We start from the raw sequence: 14,311 nt of genomic DNA, 5'->3' as shown, positions 1-14,311 counted from the left end.
ATGCTCTGACTAGTTTAAGGAAGGTGGCCGCAGCCCCATCTTCCATAGTTAACTGCCCCAAAATTCTGTAATCTGGCCCTGATGGGCATCTCAGAAAAAGATCAATATAGAAGAATTAAATATATTTTTTCTAACTTTCAACGCTGCAACTCCAAACTGGAATCTAAAAATCAGTCTGTTCTTTTCTTATCAGTCTTAATTACTAGTTTTAAGGATTCTGCCATTCAGACTGTGCCTTCATTAAAATCTGTGCAACCTCATTGTCTTTAAATGATGCTCTCTCAATTACATCTTTGCAAGTAATGTTAATGGGATTCTACAGATGTGACTGCGGGTGTACTTAGCCTCTGGAATCTCTATTCCTAGTGATAATTAAAGATACTATTTAGTCATGGATATTTTTAATAAAAGTCACTGGTAGGTCATAAACAATAAAAAAAATTCATGGCTCATGACCATGTTATTCTATCTGCTCTGGACTCAATCTTAGGTGGGGGGGGGGAGGGTGCTGCTCTGGGATGGGAGTCCTGGGACCAGTAGAACCAGCTGCTAGAGGCCAGTGAACAGCAATTGCTCTGACTACCCTTGGGGATGCCAACTCACTACTGCTCCTGCTACCCCGGAACTGCTGATCAGGCAGTCCCTGAGGCCAGCCACACTAGCTTCTGCTCAGATGCTCCCCAGGGCTTGTGGTCACCAGGGAAGTGGCCACTGCAGCTGGCCCTCACCCTCAGCTTCTCTTCCCTAGCCCCCAACTGATGCTTGGAGCCACTGCTTCCACCCACCTCCCGCTGTTTCCACAACTCTTGTGACTGCTGCTCAGGCATTCCTTGGTGCCAGCTGCCCTAGGCCACCTGAGCAATAGCCGATGTGGCTGGTCCCCTTAAAGTTAAAGTGTACTCTAAGAACACCAACAGGATCAGGCTCTACAGGTAGGACAGCCCTGTGTTCTGTTTGAGTGGCCCTGGGGTTAGCCACATTGGCCACTGTAGAAGCCACAAAGGTTGCAGAAAGTCATGGAATCCGTGACTTTCTGTGACAGACACTGAGCCTTAGTGATAGAATCATAGGGCTGGAAGAGACCTCAGGAGGCCCTCAATGCAGGACCAATCCCAACTAAATCAACCCAGCCAAGGCTTTGTCAAGCCAAGACTTAACAACCTCTAGGGATGGAGATTCCACCACCTCCCTACATAACCCATTCCAGTACTTCACCACCCTCCTAGTGAAACAGTTTTTCCTAATATCCAACCTAGACCTCCCCCACTGTAGCTTGAGACCATTGCTCCTTGTTCTGCCATCTGTCACTACCATGAACAGCCTTTCTCCATCCTCTTTGGAACCTCCCTTCAGGAAGTTGAAGGCTGCTATCAAATCCCCTTTCACTCTTCTCTTCTGCAGACTAAACAAACCCAAATCCCTCAGTTTCTCCTCATCGGTCATGGGCTCCAGCCCCCTAATCATTTTGGTCGTCCTCCACTGGACCCTCTCCAATGTGTCCATATCCTTTCTATAGTGGGGGGCCCAGAACTGGACACAATACTCCAGATGTGTCCTCACCAGAGCCAAATAAAGGGGAATAATCACTTCTCTAGATCTGCTGGCAATGCTCCTCCTAATGCGACCCAATATGCCATTAGCCTTCTTGGCTACTGTTGACTCATATTGAGCTTCTCATCCACTGTAATCCCCAGGTCCTTTTCTACAGAACTGCTACTTAGCCAGTCAGTCCCCGGTCTGTAACAAGGCTTGGGATTCTTTCGTCCCAAGTGCAGGACTCTACACTTGTCCTTGTTGAACCTCATCAGATTTTTTTGGCCCAATCCTCTAATCTGTCTAGGTCATTCTGGACCCTATCCCTGCCCTCCAGCGTATCTACCTATCCCCTTAGCTTTAGTGTCAGCTACATAATGATAGTGATAATGCATAAGAATCCATTTTGGCTGAGAGAATCCAAGCTGAATTTATAAAGGTGACAGATAGAAAAACTTGTTCTTACCCATTACCACACAATTATAACTAAGAGTATAACAATTTTGGCTGCACTTGGACCTTAGTTAACATTTCTGTTGTTGATGTATAAACTGGAATATCATCCATCTGTTTTCCATGGCTTGGTATGTCAAAATTCTGCTTGTCCACTCATAAGGTTGAAGAACATTTTTTTTTCTTCAAATAAAATGTCATTAATTGGAATGATTTTTTTCCATCATCAGTCATAGTAAAATAGGGTCAAGCAGGTTTTGTACCTAAGCTGGTAAACTTCCATGGTAGTTTTGCAAGTACTCTGTCACTCAGGTAAGCAGACATGACTGTGAATGTGCACAGGGAGTAGATGTGTTGTATCTAATCCCATTTTTACATAAGTATTTTTCCGAATAGAAAACACTTTAAGAACAAGTGTACTGAGTTACCAGTACATTTTCCTGCAACACATCACCTATTCTAGTGTTGAACAAGACTGACTTTGCTTAAGATGGAAGATAGCTGACATGAAAAGTTCAACATACATTTAATATTAATTTATACAAGTAATTTTCTCTCTCTCCTTTTATTAGGTGAGCAGTAATATGTTTTCAGAGTTGTATTATGTTAATTAACAATAATTTTTACAAAATAAATATTTTTCCTTTAATTATGGTAACTAGCTTCTTTGCGCTCAGAGTTAAATCATCAACATGCAGCAGCAATTGACCAACTAAGACACAACCATCAACAAGAATTGGTAGCTGCTAAAATGGAACTTGAAAGAAGTATAGAACTCAGCAGACGACAGGTAAATAATCATTAATGGTAACTGTATGTAAAGTGGTATATTTAGAATTTGTTTTGTATTAACTGGAGAGCATAAATGTACTATAAGCTTAAGGGGGTAGCTGAGTTAGACTAAGAAAGTCTAGAAGATTAACTTTAATGGGAAATAACACTTTCTCCCTCTGAGACTCTATAGACTTTAATCTTTGAAAGGCAGTCAAAGCTGGACAATGTTCCTTCCCCAGTTATAGATTCATAGAAGATTAGGGTTGGAAGAGACCTCAGGCCAAGGCTGGGCAATAATTTTTAATGGAGGGGCCACTCCAAGATTTTAGCAAGGGCTGCATTGGATGCAGAAGGGAGCTTGGGTTGGGGAACTGGGGTGCAGGAGGGTGTGTAGAGTCTGAGAGGGAGTTTGGGGGAAGAAAGGGGTTGTGATCTGGGTCAGAGGCTTGGGGTGCGGAGTCCAGAAGAGGGTATGGGTGCAGGAGAAGATTCTGGTCTGGGGGAGGGGCTTTAGTTGGGGGTGCAGGATCTGGGAGGGAGTTGTGACCTGGATGAAGGGGGTGTAGAGGATTTGGGTGGTAACCTGGTACAGGAGAGTGGGGTACAGAGTCAGGGAGGGGTATAGGTGCAGGAAAGGATTTTGACCTGGTGAGATGGGTTTAGGAGGATTCAGGGTCTGGGAGGGAATTGTGACCTGGGAAAAAAGGGGAAAGAGATACAGAGGGTTTGGATGGTGATGGCCTGGGGCAGATAGTTGGTGAGCAGAGAAGGTGGGTGTCAGATACAGACTCTGGCTGTGAGGCGCTTACCTAGGCCACTGTTTCTGAAAGTGTACTGCAGAAACATTTTAACTGGCTGCCCCAGTTTGTTTACGTACCGGTGCCGCAGCCATGGAGCCTCACGGTTCCCATTGGCTCCGTTTTGTCCTTTGCAGCCAAGGGGAGCTGTGGGAAGCAGCGTGGGCCAGGCCACCGCTTTCCATGGCTCCCCTTGGCTACAAAGGAGGAAACGGAGCCAGGGGGAACTGCGAAGCTCTGTGGCCACGGCGCCGGTACATAAACAAACTGGGGCAGCCAGTTAAAGTGTTTCTGAAAGTGTTTCCGTGGTACCTTTCAGAAACACTGACCTAAATGGCTCCCAGCCAGCAGCCTTGCGGAAACCTGAGCTCCATTGGCAATCTGCTCCACCTGGCTCTGCTCTGGATGGGGCGGGGGGAAGGGCAGGGAGGGAGGAAGGGAGATGGCTTCATTGAGTGCCCCTGCCTCCAGCAAAATTTCTCAGTTTCTCCTCACTCCCCAGCATAGATTAACCACATTTAAAGCAGCTGCAGCTGCACTGTGCTTAGGGGTTCCAGGAGGCAGCTGAGGGCTAGATCCGGTGGTTTGGCAGGCCAGATCCAGCCTGCTAGCTTCCTCTTGTCCACCTCTGCCTCAGGCAGTTACTTAGTCCAACCCCCTTTTCGAAGCAGGACCAAATCCAAATAAATCATCCCAGCCAGGGTCTTTATCAAGCCAGGTTGTATATTTGCCTAATATGCCACCCCTTTTTCTTTTTCCTGCCCTCATATACAAACCTAATTGGGAGTCTTAAACTAACCCCAAGTCAAGTCTATAAATCACACTTCAAATTCAGAATTGTTCAACTGGACTCAGCGGGAAAAAGTTTTATTTCCCATTAAAGTTAAGCTTCTAGACTTTCTATTAGCAAGACTTCAAAAGGAAAACAATGCTTTCTATGGAGCCACTCTTGCTCTAGGAACCTAAATCCAACATGTAAGTGTTATAGAAAACTTCAAAACTCCCATTAAGGTGGTATCTAATTCTGTAGCTACCCAAAATCCCTAAAGGCCTACAGTTCTACTAGCAGGTATGTGCTCAGCCACCTCACTCTAGGTCATGGGTGGGCAAAAGCCTTTCAGTGGGCTGATCCGGCCTGTCTAGGGCTTTGATCCAGCCCGCGAGGCAGTTTCAGGCCCTGCCCTCTAGCTCATTGCCTAGGAGTGGGATAGGGGCAAGAGCCCTTCTAGCTGCTTTTGTTTAAAGGGCTCGCGTCTTCCCCAGCCTTGGGTAGCAGGGGAGGGGAAGGTGCAAGCCCTTTAAATAAAAACAGTTGAAAGGGCTGGAGTTCTCTGGCTCCCTAGCAAAGGCACTAGAGGAGTCGAGAGCTACGAGCCCTGTCAGCTGTCTCTATTTAAAGGGCTCTCCTGTTCCCAGCAACTGCTAGGCAATGCTTTCCCTGACTGGTGTAGGGAAGGGGCCAACCCTTTAAATAGAAACAGCTGAAAGGGATCACTGTGCCCAGCAACGCACTAGAGGTGAGGGGAGCTGTAAGCCCTCTCAGTTGTTTCTATTTCAAGTGCTCTCCTGTTCCCTGGGGCTGTTAGACAACATATTGTTGTGTAAAAACATATTGGCATCTTTTCACAGCACATGGCCCTGCCCCTTCCGAGTCCGCCCACGAACACTTCTGAACTTGGTGAAGTGGGCCCCCTTTCAAAAATTATTGCCCAGCCCTGCTCTAGATGCCTAGACACGTAACTCATGCCTACATTTTAGCAGATTCCTTGAATTACCCAGTGTCTTGCCTGTGGAGCTTGATCCTGTTGGTGTTCTAAGAATATACTTAAACCCATACAAAACTGCCAGAGGAGAAGGTAGAGACAGTGGTGCTGTGCTCATTTTAACTTTTAGCCCAGCGGGAGAAAATGTGGGAGATCCCGATGGCATTCACCCTTCTGCCTGATATAAATAAGGGTTTAAACTTGCTATGCCTGCCATGCCAGTGTCCTAGCCCCAGAGCAAGGTGATATTCTGGAACATGTCTCTGTCTCCTGTTGAAGCTGTTCCATTGTGTCTAAATAATTTAAATATGAATTGTAGGAGGATGAATGGGCAAGGGTCTCCCACATCCCAGATGAATGACTTAACCCTGGGAATACAAAGTCATTTTTACTCTTTCAAAAAAGAGCTTAGATACCTAAATCCAGGAGAGGGTCTGCAGCTGTGAATCCTGACTAGAGAAAGGCACTTCCTTTTGGCCTGTGGTGAGGCACCTACGTTCTTCTGAGGGGTAGAGTTTAATCCATTCCCTCCACTCCCCACTCAGTGTACTAGCTTTTTTTGAATCCCATTCTTTGGTGCTGATGTCGCTCCATGCATTGCATGGGAAGTCTGCATGCCCAATTCAGTAGCAGTTTATGATTGTCACTTCAATTTTTCAATTTCTGTTAAAAAAAAAAAAAAAAAAAAAAAAAAAAAATTAGGAGCTCACTTCAGATTTTTCAGTAGTATCAATTCCAAGTGACTGTACAGTCTCAATTTCATTCCACGAGGAGTACAGCTAGTTCGGATTAGAAGCCTAATCCAAACTAGCTACTCTGTGCCGCGTGTAGCCGCGCGGCACGGGGTTCAAACTAGCCGGCATTTAAAAATGGCGCCAGCCGGCTTCATGCAAATGAAGCCCGGGAAATTCAAATCCCGGGCTTCATTTGCAATTGCGGATGACTACATTACCCCCGCTAGTTCGAACTAGCGGGGTAGTGTAGACATACCCGAAGTTACTTATTGGGAGTTCTGTGATGATCGCCTCTGCATTGACACTACCTTCCTGTCTTTCCCCTAAGTTAGGGTTGAATATATTGTCAGTTCTCTCCAATCTGAGAGAGAACCAAGTTGGTTCGGAGGTGCATTCTCTTATGGACATACAGTAGGCTTATAACATCACTGTCAGATGAAATTCCTTGTGTATCCCATTATGGGTATCACTTTTTCAAGGCAGTTCCATAAGTCAACACCGGGGCCGCAATATTCAACAAATATGAATGCACAGAGATGACTCTTAAATAACTGTAAATAATATTAAGATTTTCCAGGCAACTTTCATTCTGTCCTCACGTGTAGGTTTATTGTACAGTCTTTAATTATATGATTGCATACTATATTTCTCTTCAGAACCCATGTCTCATTCAGTGTACAGGATGAACAATGCTCAGTGCAAGAAGCAGTTATTTAGTATTTATTTTTATAGTCATTGCCTTTTGTTGTCCCATGCCTCAAACATTAGAGAATGGGCAGGATGCCAGTCTCATTTTTTGCACAACTTTAACTCATTCATTATCCAATCTTTGTCCTGAATGAATTAAAGACTATATACAATGTATACAGAAGAAGAAAGAGTTCAAGTTGTTAATGCAATCTTAACTCTCCCATTTGATGAATATTGAATGTTTCTGAAGCATAGCTTTTTAATATAGTGTCATGTAAATGGATTTTTCAAGGTGATTCTTTTAAAAGAAAAATGAAAATGCAACTGTTCGGTAAACAGAACTCCAAAATGTTTAAACACATGCTTAAGAGTGTCCCGTTTACCAATAAATAAGTTTAAGTGCCTGTCTGAATAAGGTAGAGAGAGTATGCTGAATCATAGCTTCATGCATTCCATATCCACTTTCATTGATCATATGGAAGGAGACATTCACTCAAATTTTTTCCTCCACTCCCATCTCCATCATGATAGAGGGTGGTTAGGCAAACTTGTGTGATGCTTTGACCCTGTGAGCAAGTTCACAATGGCTGGAGCAGAAAGCTGGACCCAGTCTCATAGGACAGGAACTTTTGATGTGGAGTGAGTACTGGGTGGTCTTGCTGTCCATCATCCCCTGTCCCAGGGCATCCTCTCAGCACTTGTCTGGAACTAGGGCTGAGGTACCAGGGAAGAGGGTGCTGCTGCAGGGTGTTAGGGCTCCCTCAATGGGGCAAAGAAGTGGCAGAGAACAAGAATGCTGGTCTGTGATTTTTTTTCCATCCCCTACCTGAATTTGGATCCCAGGTGGGTTGCAAAAAAACAAAATTTCAAGTTGTGGGTTGCCTTTTCAAAAGACCAAAGGTCTGTGACCATTCCATGTATCAGAATTCTACCATTCCACACAAATATGCTAGAACTGTTCAAGTTGCACATTTTTTTTATAATTACAAAACAGGCTTTTTTTTACTTTCCTTATCCTTGAAAATTGCTGAGCTTTTCTTGAACTGTATTCAAACCAAATACATAAAAATAAGAGTATCAAGGCTAAGAACAAATATGTCATACTTACTTTTAGCCAAAAAAAAAAAAATTCTCACTTTTTAGAATGAAACAGCTTGTATAACCTTAATTGTAGGGGATTTTTTCCTCTCCCACAACATATTGATACATAGACTTCTTTCACACATCGGTGAGTGAGAGTCTTTTTTCTATTCTTTCACAATAGAAAATGTTTTGATCTCCAGTTTACTTTATCAGGATTTTGATAATGACTTTTTAAACTTATACTTTATATTTAAACACAGTTAATTATAAATTAAAAGTCTAAAACAAATGAAAAAGTAATCTGTTATAATCATCCTGAGGCAAGTATTTTCCATTTGAAACAGTTACATATTAAATTATCTTCTGTGCTCTTGATATTTGTTTGTTAGGAAAAGGAATTTTTGTGCCGAGTATCAGACCTACACGAAGAACTCAAACATCGTGACCATCATATATCTGAATTAGATAAGGAGGTTCTGACTCTGCATGAGAATATAAGTGCCCTAACCAAAGAACTGGAATTTAAGGGGAAAGAGGTTCTCAGAATACGCAGTGAATCCAACCAACAGATTAGGTATGATTTTTTCTATTCTAAACTAATGTTTTATCCTGTTGATTAATCTGAACCACTAATGTTTGTCAGAGATTCTTGACTCTTTGTGGAATGTTAGTTTAGATATTTAGTCATGTGATATTGTATATCATTTAACCTCTGCCAGGAGGTAATGTAAGTAGATACTATTATATGGTTGAGCTGTAATTTTAATAACAGATTTTGGCCAGCTTTAACTAAAATCCTCTTAAATGTTGTTTGAAACTCATTGTGTTTATTTAAAGAAAAGCATTAAAGGAGATGACTTTTCCATGAAATAAGCTTGAAATGTAGAGAAAAGTAAGTAACAGGATTTACTGATTCAGTAATTGCTGACAGTGTTATTTGGTGTTGTACAAAAAGCCATCTCAAACCTGTCAGAAAATCGTGATGAACAAAGCAGACTGATGTTAGAATAACTTTTTTTTAACCAAAAATAAATTAAACAGGATACATGAGCAAGATTTAAGCAAGAAACATGAGAAAGAGCTGGATGTCATGACAGCAGACCACATCAGAGAGAAACAAAGCATGCTCGCAGATTTTAATAAGACCCAAGAGCTACTCAAGGAAATTAATTCAGCTTTACAAGTTTCGTAAGTTTTATTCCATTAAAAAATCATATGTGGCTGAGTATGAAGTGAAAAATAATTCATTAAGGTATCCACTAAGTTATCAAGTATCCTTGGAAAGAGAGACAAGTGCAAAACCCACCAAAGTATGGGGCCTAATCCTGCATTCCTTATACCCTCAAAATTCTCGTTAACTTCATTTGGAGTTTTGTGAGTTTAATTAGACCCAAAGACACAGGGTAGAAAAGATAGCATTAATTTAGTACAGTTCTTATTAAATTGCAGGGAATGTTGTTTAAAAGATTATATTATTGCTGTGCATTGCTGTCATAAGTGAGAAAAATATTGCTTATATAAAGCTATAAATACCATAAATCATGTTTACTTCCAAAATATTGAGTATTGTAAAAGATTAAGTGTAAAGGGCTCCACCCTTCTTATGAGCACCCCTCTGTGGCCAAGGGGAGTTTTGCAGTCGCTCTGCCTGGCTGTCTGTAGAAGAGAAAGTGTCCAGTATATGGCCTGGGACCAGATCTCTTCCTACCCTCTGTTGTGGCTGCTAGGAATTGTGGGGGACCCAGGCACACCCACTCCTCTGGGTCCCGGCCCAGGGATCCTGTAAGTAGCAGTTCCTGCCATGTATCTAGTCAGTAGCTGTCATGTTCCCTGGGCAGCTGCTCTGTCCAGCTTTTTCTCTCAGGCTTTGTGGTCAAGTTCCCCCTGGACTCTGTCCAGGGTTCTGTCAGGTGTTGTTGGCTTACAAGCTAATCTTCCTCCACTGGACCTGGTCTGACCAGGTCTGAAGTCCAGCTTCCACTCAGAGATGCCTGGAGTGCTGCTGTTCTCCCAGCCAGCCCTCATGTCTACCTGGGGTGAGCTCCAGCAAGGAACTGCCAGGCCCTAGCCCAGCAGCTTCTTTTATATTCGCCTACTGCACCCTGATTGCCCGCCACAAAGGCTGCCACTCTGTCCTTTTTGGAGGACCTCTCTTCTGCTCCTGTCACTGGGGTAGGATGTGGCCAGGCCTCCAACCTCCATTGGAGCCTAGTCCACCCAGTCACAGGAGGATAAGATGTTTCTCAGTAATTATGCTTTGATTAAAATTCAGTAACATCCATTTGAACAAGATAGATTTCTTTTCGACCTCTAAAAAAATGGGTGAAAACTTTTTTTCCTTTTCTTCACCACCAGAAACTCATACATTTTTTTTCTAGGTCTCCCTGCGTATATAATTGTACCTTCAGTAAATTGGCATTGTATCATATCTCAACTATAAAATACTTTTAATTATGCAGAAGACTGGCAAACTATTAATTAATGATCTTAGCTAAACTATATCATAATATATTTTTCACAGGAGCAGAAATTTATCTGGGAACAATTTTCATTCCAAATTTAATCCTCAGAATCAACAAATAAATGAAAAGAAATTCAGTGAAAATAACTCAAATTTCAGAAATATATTGTACTTAAAGGTTTTTAGAATGGTGGATAATTAATAATGAGCAACTGATAACAGTAACACATTTAAAAACTGTTCCTTTATAAATAGTAAACTTGAAGGAAATTAAGATCAGATTTCCCATCTCTTTTCTGAACTAACAGCAAATAGTGCATTGCTTGTTTGTAAATATTTATAATACTGATAATTTAAGAATCTCAAGCTGTTACCTAAATATTTCAAGCTTAAATTTATTTGTTCATATATATCCTTAGCATCTTTCAAATTGGTATGGCTCAATTGTATATGTTTTACTATACTCTGAGGTTTATAAACTAAGCCAAAGAGCAGAGAATCTACTTTAGATAGAAAAATATAAGTGTGTGGAAAGGAACTGGGTAGTACTGTGTGTCAGAGATTACATTCTGGCAACATTAAAGAAGTTAAAGAGTGAGTTGAGCTAGAAAAGACTGAGAAAAATGTTTAAAATAATAGTAATAGTTAGTTCTTCTATAGCACCTTTCATCCATAGATTTCAAAGTGTACAAAAGTAGTTAGCATCATTTATGTCCACTTTACAGGGTAGGAGACTGAGGCATAGGCCTAAGTGCTGGAAATAGAACTGAGGTGTGTATGTCTAAAGAGACAAATCCTTCAAGAAGGCAAAGATATTATTTGAAATTCAAACAAATTTGCAGGAAAAATTATAAGGGATATGATATTATACACACACCTGTCATCATAATCAGAGAACAATATATCTGAAGAAGGCACAATAACATCAGGAAAGAAGATGAACCACCACTTTAAGATCACAGAAAGAATAGTACAAAGACTGATGTTATGCTTATTCTTGATTAAGTGAATAGATGGAAAACAGGAAATGCTAGACCAATAAGACGACTGAATTCAATTTTAGAAAATATACTAGAGTCATTAATAAGGGATAAGATGGTGAGTTTCTTACTGAGAGCAGTCAGCACATAAATTTACAGTTTTAAAGTAAAACTTAGTTTGACTAATCCGATAGACTTTTTCCAAAAAGGACAGAAAAAAATAATCAGATTTATTTGTATTGCAGCAAGATATTTGCAAAAGGATAGTTGCACTACCATAAAGTTAACCATGCAAGGTTGAATTTAGCATTAATCCTCGTGAAAAGCAGGAGTACCAAAAGTGACTTAAATGACTCTTAAAGTCAATGGAACAGGGTTGTTGGTGTGGACTCGTTTAGAAATTCTACCTAATTGAACGTATCCAGTCTAAACTCCCAGTGTAGACCATGCCTAGGTTACATTAAATGGTCCAAGGTTAGAGTGATCTAGGGAGCAAAAGGATTTATGAACTGTAATAGTTGCACCCTCAGCAAGTTTGTAGATTACACTAAGCTAGGGGGAGAGGTAGACACGCTGGAGGGAAAAGATAGAGTCCGGAGTGACTGAGACAAATTGGAGGATTGGGCCACAAGAAATCTGATGAGGTTCAACAAGGACAAGTGTAGAGTCCTGCACTTGGGATGGAAGAATCCCAAGCATTGTTACAGGCTGGGGACCAAGTATCAGTTCTGTAGAAAAGGAGCAGGGGGTTACAGTGGATGAGAAGCTGGACATGAGTCAACAGTGTGCCGTTGTAACCAAGAAGGCTAATAGCATACTAGGTTGCATTAAGAGGAGCATTGCCAGTCGATCCAGAGATGTGATTATTCCTCTTTACTCTGCTCTGGTGAGGCCACATCTGGAGTATTGTGTCCAGTCCTGGGCCCCCAATTACAGGAAGGATTTGGATGCATTGGCAAGGGTCCAGTGGAGGGGAACCAAAATGATTAGGAGGCTGGAGAATAAGACCTATGAGGCGAGGTTGAGGGAGTTGGGTCTATTTAGTCTGCAGAAGAGAAGAGTGAGGGGGGTTTGATAACAGCCTTCAACTTCCTGAAGGGAGGTTCCAAAGTGGCTGGAGAAAGGCTGTTCACAGTAGTGATGGATGGCAGAACAAGAAACAATGGTCTCAAGTTGCGGTGGGAGAGGTCCGGGTTGGATATTAGGAAAAACTATTTCACTAGGAGGGTGATGAAGCATTTGAATGAGCTACCTAGGGAAGTAGTGCAGTCTCCATCCCTAGAGGTGTTTAAGTCCCGGCTTGACAAAGCTCTGGCTGTGTTGATTTAATTGGGATTGATCCTGCCTTGTGCAGGGGGCTGGACTTGATGGCCTTCTGAGGTCTCTTCCAGCTCTGATTCTATGATGATTTGAAATTTTGGACACCATTTCTGATATCCACAATTAAAGGAAAAAAGATTATTAGCTTATATAAAACTGAATAAATTGTAAAGCAAAGGATGTGATTCAACTATATAAAGCTATAACAAGGATATATTATGGATGTGGAGTTTTGGTCACCAAAGGATAGCCATATTTTAGAAAATGTCTGAAGGAAGACAACATGACTACACAAGGCTTTCTCGACTAACTATCTCCATTTTGCACCACTTAATGCACTGCATAACAAACTTGAACTGGAGAATCTGTCTCCTAGTAACTGTGAGGGGTAGTATTAATTAGCTTATTGGATTGTTTTAATTATATTTCTCTAATACACAGAAAATAGGTCCCTCCAGATGTCTGAAAATAAGGTGGCAGCTGTATATAAGTGTGTGTGTTATATTTTGGGGATTTGTCTACAATAGCTTACCCTAGCAGAAAGTTTATTGACAAAATTAAAGCCACTGAGTGTATTTCCATTCTGCTGAATCGAAAGCTTTTTCTGCATTTGAAGATGCAATTATGTTGTCTGCATTTGAGGTATTTTGTTAAAATATGTTATATAAGCTCATTATATGGTGATTTGGGGCATGAGGCATTAATAAATCTTGGTTAGCAGGACTAGTTTTTCAAATGCTTACTATAGTCATGGCTGTCTCATCATGTGAGAATTTTATTATCTGAATTTTAAGACAATGGATTTGTTATTGCACATTTCAGAAAGAAGAGTTTCAGAAAGTACTAGCTTCCTACAGATCAGAATATGCATTGCCTTTTGCATCATGCAGCTGCTACACAGTTCTGCATGGTGGCAGAATAAGACCAGTAAACTGCTTGGGAACCCCAGTGTATTATGGAGAAGTGTGACTGAAGTTCCTTCTTCCCATATACTGCCACTCCTCATTCTGGTGTCCTTGATCGCGTTTCCTCATGCCAACATCATGCATTCATTCCATGTTAGTTGCTGTATCTCCAGTCCTCTGCTTGATTTAGTCATAAGGCCTTCACTCCCTTTAATTATTGGAGAAGCTTCACCAGCTGGAAGAGATCTCTATGCCCCATCATGGCCAAAAAGGTAAACCACCCGGAAGCTGTAGGGTTGCCAGATGCTTTCAATAAAAACAACAGACACACTTGACATTACATCACAATCTACATTACATCTTATTTAGAAAATACTGGACATTCATATTTTCTCACTTATGTTTTCTCAATTTGTTTCCCAAACAGAAAGCTCAAATACTGGACTGTCCGGTTCAAAACCGGACACCTGGCAACCTTAGTCAGCTGGGGAGATTACTTGTTTAAATAGGTGACCCATTTAAACTTTTTCCTCTGTCACTTGGGCTGTGTCTAGACTGCAGGGTTTTTTTTTAAAAAGGTAGCCTTTTTTCAAAAAAACTTCACCTGCGTCTAGACTACAGCCGCGTTCTTTCAAAATTAAATCGAAAGAATGTGGCTTTTCTTTCGACGGCGGTACTCCTCATTTCACAAGGAATAACGCTTTTTTTCGAAAATGCTCTTTCGGAAAAAAGGCGCTATGTAATGCAAACTGTGCTTTTTTGAAAGAGAGCATCCAGACTGCTCTCTTTCGAAAAAGCGGCTTGCTTTTTCGAAAGTA

The 14,311-nt window shown here is 41.5% G+C and overlaps 1 protein-coding gene across 11 annotated transcripts in view; it reads left to right on the top strand.

The window, feature by feature from the left end:
* FAM184A (family with sequence similarity 184 member A) overlaps positions 1 to 14,311 on the top strand; it is a 184,815-nt gene that overhangs the window by 149,117 nt on the left and 21,387 nt on the right. For 9 of the 11 annotated variants that reach the window (XR_332068.4, XR_012902649.1, XR_332069.3 and 6 more), the window contains exons 12-14: positions 2,649 to 2,776; positions 8,217 to 8,401; positions 8,869 to 9,015. Coding sequence is in view for 8 of the 11 variants with exons in the window: in XM_025184663.2 (XP_025040448.2) it covers positions 2,649 to 2,776; positions 8,217 to 8,401; positions 8,869 to 9,015 (460 nt within the window). In the remaining 3 variants the exon portion in view is untranslated. The remainder of the gene's footprint in view (positions 1 to 2,648; positions 2,777 to 8,216; positions 8,402 to 8,868; positions 9,016 to 14,311) is intronic. The other 2 variants (XM_006123068.4, XM_006123065.4) reach the window with 1 other exon arrangement.

The sequence above is a fragment of the Pelodiscus sinensis genome, chromosome 3 (genome assembly GCF_049634645.1).
Source record: "Pelodiscus sinensis isolate JC-2024 chromosome 3, ASM4963464v1, whole genome shotgun sequence".
Lineage (NCBI taxonomy): Eukaryota > Metazoa > Chordata > Testudines > Trionychidae > Pelodiscus > Pelodiscus sinensis.
This window is presented reverse-complemented; position numbering and strand designations above follow the sequence as displayed.